Source organism: Uncinocarpus reesii, genomic scaffold, assembly GCF_000003515.1.
Source record: "Uncinocarpus reesii 1704 scaffold_2 genomic scaffold, whole genome shotgun sequence".
NCBI lineage: Eukaryota > Fungi > Ascomycota > Eurotiomycetes > Onygenales > Onygenaceae > Uncinocarpus > Uncinocarpus reesii.
In genome coordinates, this window is record NW_003052499.1 from 3549161 (window position 1) to 3557386 (window position 8226).

General features: G+C 42.8%; 2 protein-coding genes across 2 annotated transcripts; one reads left to right on the plus strand and one right to left on the minus strand.

Moving 5' to 3' along the window:
* Positions 1 to 810: 810 nt before the first annotated feature.
* Positions 811 to 1860, plus strand: UREG_04197 (uncharacterized protein; the record flags this gene model as incomplete). Its single annotated transcript, XM_002544634.1, has 1 exon — positions 811 to 1860. The coding sequence occupies one exon, from the start codon at positions 811 to 813 to the stop codon at positions 1858 to 1860; it is 1050 nt and encodes a 349-aa protein (XP_002544680.1).
* A 413-nt stretch (positions 1861 to 2273) lies between these two features.
* Positions 2274 to 3415, minus strand: UREG_04198 (uncharacterized protein; the record flags this gene model as incomplete). The annotated part of the gene is made up of 3 exons (XM_002544635.1): positions 2274 to 2293; positions 2353 to 3087; positions 3199 to 3415. The coding sequence occupies 3 exons, from the start codon at positions 3413 to 3415 to the stop codon at positions 2274 to 2276; spliced, it is 972 nt and encodes a 323-aa protein (XP_002544681.1).
* Between the last annotated feature and the right edge of the window lie 4811 nt (positions 3416 to 8226).

Sequence of the window (8226 nt, forward strand, 5' to 3'; positions counted from 1 at the left end):
CTATTCGGGTATCGGCTTTCACAAGCCCCAGCAGCGTAAGGACCCGCAATCACGGATTTCCGCCCAGGCGCAATTGAAATTTGAGCGATCGCACAGCATAAACTGACGCCAGAAAGCGTGGTTCCAAGCCTGTCTTCCAGGGTCTGAATCTGACACGTAAACTGTGCGAGCAAGCTCGTCGTTCTTGAGAGCTAATTCTGCGGGGACCTGGAGAGGAAGAGAAGGCCTCGCATCGCAGCAGTCAAATTAATTGGTATTCAGCCTAAAAATGACTTTTTCCTGTAAGAGCCAGCCAGCTTGTTTCTACTCGTCAGATCGTCCTGCCCGGGATGTTGGTTTTGGAATTGCGTCGCTTCGCATATCGCGAGTGCTGTGGCCTGCGGAGGCCTGCTGGAACTCAATTCCAGCCTTAATCGCGAGCATAGTGCAATTGAGCAGGCCAATGCTTGCAGTCCCTCCGTGCCGGTTACGCAGTGCAGGATCCGTGTGCACTCCGAGCTCAGCGTCAGCGGGGATGATGGCTGGCTAGTAAATGGGGCATTGGGGCCGCACAAGACCCTCGACTCACATTCGACGCGGGCAGATTCCAAATGGGCAGCAATTGCCACATCAGGGACTGATTTGCGGGGAGGGAGGAGTGTCGTTCTGCGTTCTGAATTGATAGAAATAGGCCCCGGAGAAGGGAGCTTGGGCGCAGATGTCCTCCAGTGCACTTCCTCCGATCCTGCCTGTGATACCCACTGCCACTTTCCCATCTTCCCCCGTTGACCCTTTGCCTTGACTGTGTTTTTGAAAGAACAAGTTGAAATCATGCCGTCTGCCAAACTGAACATGGTGTCCGCCGAGGACGAGTGGTCGCCTCTCCAGGCTGTCATCGTCGGCCGCGCAGAGCACTCTGCTTTCCCCTCTGAACCCGCCCATATGATTGCGGCCACAATGCCCGATGAGCATCAACACCTGTTCAAGCCATCGAACCCATTTCCGGCAGAGATTTTGGAGAAGGCGCAGCAGGAGCTAGACCACTTTGCCTCGATCCTCGAGAACGAGGGGATTCGCGTTTATCGGCCCAAGGAGGTCGACTGGCTCAAAGTCGGCGGCTACACGGGGGCAATGCCACGGGACAGCCTCATGACTGTTGGAAACACCGTGGTCGAGGCGCCATTCGCCTGGGGCTGCCGTCGAAAGGAGGTGGAGCTTGGATACAGCGACATTCTCTCGACTCTGGCCGAAGATGGCTCCAGCAAAGTCGTCCGCGCACCAGTTACGATGGGACGAGAAACGCTGTACGATGGCGTTGAAACTGACAAAAGCGACGGAAGCCACGGCTGGGCTATCAACAACACCAGGCCTTCCTTTGACACCGCGGATTTTATGCGCTTTGGCAAAGTGATCATTGGGCAACTCAGCAACGTGACGAACATGAAGGGTGTCGAGTACTTGAGAGCTGTCATCCCCGAAGGATACACTGTTGAGGTTTTGAAAACGGACGATCCCCACGCTATGCACATTGATGCCACCATCCTCCCTCTCCGGAATAAGCTGATGGTTTATCACCCCGAACGAGTCTCTGAGGAGGCGTTGCGCCAGCATGCTGTGTTCCAAGATTGGGAGCTGTACGCGTATCCGTTTACGCCAGAAACAAAGGACGGTCCTCCTCTATACATGACATCTCCATGGCTTGTGCTCAATGCGCTGAGCTTGGACGAAAAGCGGATCATGGTGGAGGCCAAGGACACGGTTTTTGCCTCGTGGGTGAAGGAGAAGTTTGGGATGGAGCCGATTATGTGCCCATTCCAGCACGTTAATGCCATTGGCGGCTCATTCCATTGTGCCACTGTTGATCTTGTTCGCTTGACATGAAGAGGATGCAAGTTTTAACTACGGGATGGGATGGGATCGGCCTTTAAAATGAGAAGATACGGGATATAAATAACCTAGATGAAATGGAAATGAATATGAATTACGGTAGTCACATAAATAATTTGCGAGTTTGCCTGTCTGGTGACCAGATGGTAGAATAGTTATTGTCTGGCGGGTAGAAAACTAGTGAGCATCATGCACAACAGATTACATTGGGATGCAAAATATGGGATGTTGTTTATCGGGTCTCCAGTGCCTTAAATTATTTAAATGGGTTTATATAGTAACTGTCCATAACGCTACCGAGGGCTGTGCTTTTGAAAGAATTTCCGGACCAGTCACGGGTAGGTATAAAACCATATAACACTCAATGCACAACTCCCGGCGGGAGCTTTGGGGTAGCCATCGGTTTACTAACATCCCTTTAAGACCGCTGCAAAAGCGTCAATATCACGTCAAAAATCCAGCAGGAAACTGAAGATTAGAACTTACCCAGTGCATAGAGCCCATAAGTGTCAGCATTGAGATACGCTTTATCCGCACCCAAACGTTTAATACCCTCGTAGGAGTAGGCATAGTCTCTACATCTGGGTTCATATACTTCCCCGAGGTGCGTTAGCTCATGAAGTACGACATGGCCTTTGTCTTGCGAGTGGCAGGATCTCCCATTCATGGGAAGTCCGTGAAATGATGGACAGAGAAAAACCTGCCCTCCTGGCGTAACAGCGTAGGCGAGGTACCCTTTCCTGCATAGGCCCGAAGAATCCTTGCAATTAAAGCGTGCTCTTCCACGGTTCACGGCACCACATTCCCGTTGGATTGCCCTGAATCGTGCCGCGACAATTCGCTGGATACGTGGTTCAGTTGTCTTGAAATATTCTGCAAACTTGGTTATAGACGGTATCCGAGCGGCTCCTGCAGCGAGATCGCGGCATCTCGCAAAAGCAGCTTTCAACTGCCAGTCATAGGCACGACATGTCCCATCAATAGTGGATCGTTTGACAATGGCATGGGCGATAAGGGCTGGCTTTGCCCCATTCACATGGATCGTGAGCTCGTTGGATTTGTAAAGGACTGAGCCTACAATCTCAGTCGTATTGGCAGCTCCATAGAGCATGAAATCATCAGAGTAAATGGTATATTGACCATTGGCGGAGAGGTCAAACGTCTCAGCGAGGTCAAATGTCGTCTCCAGACTAGCGTTGGGGGCAATGGTTGTGAAGGCGTCTAGGGAAAGCCCAGTAGTGCTCAAAACAGGGATAATCCCCTGGAATGGAACCGGTTCGCCTAATCACTAGTTAGCTGACCTCATGAGAACCAATGGCTTGTTACATGTACCGTCTTTGAGCACGTTGACTTTTTGAACAGGACTCGGGTCGAACAGGGACTTGGGCGTGAGAACAGAGATACTAAGGCCGGCATGGTTGGTAAGGACAGCTTTGATGCGTGTATTGTCGACACGGCTGAGCTGTACGGAGACCTCAGGTTCATGCGGAGCACTTGATGCAAGTCTTGTAAAGGTGGCCAGGCCAGCAACGAGAATGGAAAGTAGCATATTGCAGCAGTGCTCAAGAAACAGGCTCTGCCAGCAGTGGAGGATGCAATAGAGCAACTAGAAAGGTCTAAGAAAAGAATGGAGTCCACGGGCATAATATACAATCTCTAGCTCCGCCGAAGCCCGCAATATCTTCAAGCATTGCAACCTGGTACGATATGTAGAGTGGTAGTATTCTATGGAGCAAACAATAGACTTGACGCGAGGAATCGCGCCTAAAGTAACAATGACAAGCTGACATGGCAGCTGTGCGAATGTGGCTGTAATATCAATTGCTGAAAGCGACTGGTCGACACCATCGCGTTCTTTATAGCAGTTCCAATTAAGCCGCTCAATGGCAAGGGAGTGCGCTTGAAGCAGATGAATAGAAGGTCTAAGGTCACCCAGAACTAAACAAAGCGATTCCATCTTCCAGGATAGAACGTATATGATAGCCCGTTATTTTTATACGTTCTATCACGGTGCGGTTCAGCTTGTTTAAATGATAAATAGCAGTGGACAGAATGGATATCAGCGGCTGTTGGTAGCAGACGGATCGGGATTGCAGCCATAGACCACAGTGGAAAGCCCCGATCCCATTCCCTATTCCACAGCAAAGTTTTTCAGGTATCCTTGAGCATATAGGCCCATCACCAACTCTTCGTACGACGCTTCCAATATGAGCAGTTCCGAAATCAGCAGGTTACAACAGAACCTGGAATGTGCAACAAGTCCACTGGGAAACTCATAGCAGCTCCCTAGATCTGCATCCTTCCGGCGCAAACGGTCTCCGGTGCGGGCTTTATATCAGGCTGGAGGAAACGAATGTCGTTCGCGGTTGAATCAAAAAGGCGCGACTCATGGATTAACGTACTTCCCCACCCAACAAACATCCCCACCCACTGAACACCCAAAACTCACTTAATGAACTTTCAACCCTTCAGCTTCAAAATTCAAAATATGGTCAATGAGGAATCTATATGTCTTGCAATTAAGGATTTGGAAGATCAGGAGACTCCTAATTTTAAATCTACTGCTGAAAAATATGGAATCAATCAAATTATGTTGATGTGGTGCTTTAAAGATCAACAGATCTCAAGATTCAATGCAGCTTCAATTCACCATAAAAAGCTGTCAAATTCTCAAGCTCTTATTCTTTTGAAGCATATAGAAATCCTTTCTGAACATGGAATCCCTGCTACATCTAGAATAATCATGAATCTTGTTGCAGAAATTACTAATAAGAACATTGGAAAGAACTGAATCTCTCACTTTTGCAAGAAGTACACAGATCAGATTAAAAGTGTATATATATAAGCAATTAATCAGAAGCAGAAGACTGCAGATAATTTATTCTTTTTTCTAAGCTTCTTTACTATAATATTTGTCTTATTTCATTCTTTTTTACATCTGTTTGACATGTCTTTACTGACAGATAATCTCTCATTCTTCCAGCTTGAAGAAAAGATCAAGAAATATTAAATTAAACTCTTAAATTTATATAATTTTGATGAGAAAGATATAGTTCTTAATCTTATACAAACTGTGAAGTGAATTCTTATTCTTGATGCATTAAATTTAAAGCAGATATTGAGATCTATACTGTTAGAGATTTAAGATTTCATCTCAATTCTTGCCTGCATTTGTATGAATGGAACAGCACTTCCACCATGCTTAATCTACAAGAAGAAGTCAAGAGATATACAAGATAGTTGACTTACTGATTTTGATAGCTCAAAGCATTAAGCTTATTTCACTGCTTCTGTCAATGAATGAAGCAATGATGAATATGAGTTGAAATGACTGAAGATTTTTGATAAGCATATAAAAAATAAGACAGAAATGAATTGGAGGCTTCTCATTCTGAATGATTATTCATCTCATGTTAATATGATATTTATTAATTATGCTGACCAGAACAAGATTATTCTTACTATTTTTTCACTTCATTCAATCCATCATTTACAGCCTCTCAATGTCAGAATATTTGATTCTTTGATAAATGTCTACTCTACTCAATTGAATCTCCATTTGCAATCTGGATTGGGCTATATCAGCATGACAAAACACAATTTTTGGAAGATATTTCATACTGCTTGTGTGGTTCCAGCACTGTCTATTGTATAGCATTGTATATTTCTTTTCTAGTCTAGTCTCTATTGGGCATAGATCTCATCTATAAAGCCCAATGATTTCCAATGCCTACCAGCATCAGGCCCACTGTTGTACATATATATAGATAGTCTAGTTCTTCTTCAGTAGGAGGACCAATCCATCTTTGATTCTCATATCACATCTGGTAGCATGTCAAGTCCTTCTCATTGGAAGCAAAGCTTCTTTAGTGAAGTGAATGCTTCTGATGAAGTGGCCAAAAGATTCTGTCTTATGATTTGAGGATCTGCTTTTGCTACTCAACTTGGAGACTTTAAAAGATTGCTGATGAGGTTTCTTTTTATGAGACTGTCTCAACAAGTTGAAATCTTAACAGAGTTTTTTTCTTTGATGATAAATACCTCACTCTTTTTGATTAAATTCATGCAGCATGACTGCAAGATAACTGTTTATTATATCTCACAATAACTATCAACCCTCAATATCTACCATTGCACCTATGTTGGATGATATTAAAATGACTTCCAGTCTTGAAGTTCTGACTGACTCTGAAGTCCTGACCCCTATCTCAAGCTGCTTTGCTGAATCAAACTCTCTGGATCATCTGGCAATTTGTGATGCATTGACAGCTTTATGAAAATGCATGACCAATGATAAAGTGTCTGCTGCAGTGGGTAGGCAACTGGAAGCAGCTTTATGCTTATTTGGAGCAGAAGCATGGCATATTGGATAACAAGAGAGAAAGGTCCAAGCTGATGGAATTTGAGACAACATGGAAAATGAAATCTGACACATGAGAGAAGAGATGATTGAGTGATTAAATAACTTGGAGAGATGGCAATCTGTCTTTATGTTATTGAACTTGTTGTCCAATGTAATAAATTGGAGCTTTAGTGATCAATACTCCAATGGTGCTTGATCTCAAGTTGGTGGACTTGTCCAATGGCAAAGAGTTTCCATACAGATGTGTCAGAGTTGAGTCAAGACTGTTGTGCCTTCTCAAGAGTAGCAGGAGTAGATACAATTATACAGTATCACAGAACTTTAATGATATGAAAAGTAATCAAGATATGATAGTATCTGTATAGATAAATCTATAGAGAGAATAGTAAGAGAGAAGAGATTGATCACAATGAACAAATTCATCTGATCAACAGTAAAGAGCATTCTTATATACATGATGAATATAGTGAATAGTCTCAGATAGTTCTTCATCCTGTCCTCCTATTCTGCTCATCCAGTTCAGATAGTCACAATCAGTCATTCACTGTTCTGTCTATCCATGACTATTCAGTCACATGACTTTCACCTCTTGGGTTCTAGTTCTTCCATTCCATAACTCTCATAGCCTCATCATGCTCCACTTTCCAGTCACATCCTTCATACACTCTTCCAATGGTGTGTGATGATTCTGTGCTGTGCCACAAGATTTATAACATCATTCTCTTCTTTCTTAGCATGTTGTCCTCAACTGCTTACACTCCCTCTTGAGTATAAAGAGTGATTGTCCTCTTGCTTTATTTTTAAAAAAATTTTCTTCCTGTAAGTGAATGTCCTCATGGCTCTGTCACCATGACTTCAAAGTCTTCTCACAATAACAAGCATCTAGCTTCTGAAATTGAAGAAATTGGTGTTGTGATGTCTTCTCACTGCATTTATTATTCTCATCATAATAAAGAGTGTGTTCATTCTGATAAATCAATAAAGTGTTTCAAATGTTGTTGACTTGATTGTTGTTGTGTTATGGATCACAGTTCTTCTGATCAAGATTGGGCCAAGCTTCATTCCATCTGTGCCAAATTAAAAGTCAATGAATTCTGTACTCACACCAAAATTTGTGCTGCACAGTCCTTGATTTCTTTCTTGTTTGTCAAAATTGACTGTCTGAAACATCAACAGGAGTTTCTAGAATCTCATGCTGGTAAATTTCTTGAATTTAAAGTTCAGACAATTGAGGAGTTGGAGCATCTTGAAAAGGAAGAACAGAAGAGAGTGGCTGAGCAAGCAGAAATTCAACAACATTTTGCTATATTAGACAATCTTTCTCCATCAGAATCATTTCCCAAATTCTCCTTTTTGTTTGTTAATGCTTTTTTGAATAAGAGTGTCATTAATAATACATCTCAACAATCTTCTGGGTGTTCATAAGATTCTTCACTGGTTTCCAGATGTTTTCCAAGGTATCATATCCTTTTCATTTCACTAGATAGTGAAATTTTCCACTGATCATCTGATGGTCCAGTATTTGTTCAACTTCATACTCTTGCTCATTATTGATTTTCATGAGCATTTCTTTAGCATGTAGTGATGCCTTTTCCAATAATGAGACATGAAATACAGGATATATTCTCATCTTCTTTGGTAGTTATAGTTTGTAGTTGATCTTCTCAATCCACTTTTTGATCTTGTATGATCCCAGTTTCTTGAAATCAAGTTTCTTGTTTGATCTTTTCATTTTGATGTTTCATCAAAATAGAAATACTTTCTCTCTCTTCTTTAAGATAGGTGCCTTCTGATGCTTCTGATCATAGTAGTACTTCATCCTTTCTTGTAAGAATTCAATGTTCATCTTCATGTGGTCTTGCAATTCTTTCAATTGTATCACAGTGAGCTCTGCTTTTTGGGCTCTTTGTTGTGCAATTCTTGGTTGTCATTGTATTTCTGGTTCTGTGTGGTAATTCATATAGAATGATGTCAGTCCTGTCATGACATTCTTTGAC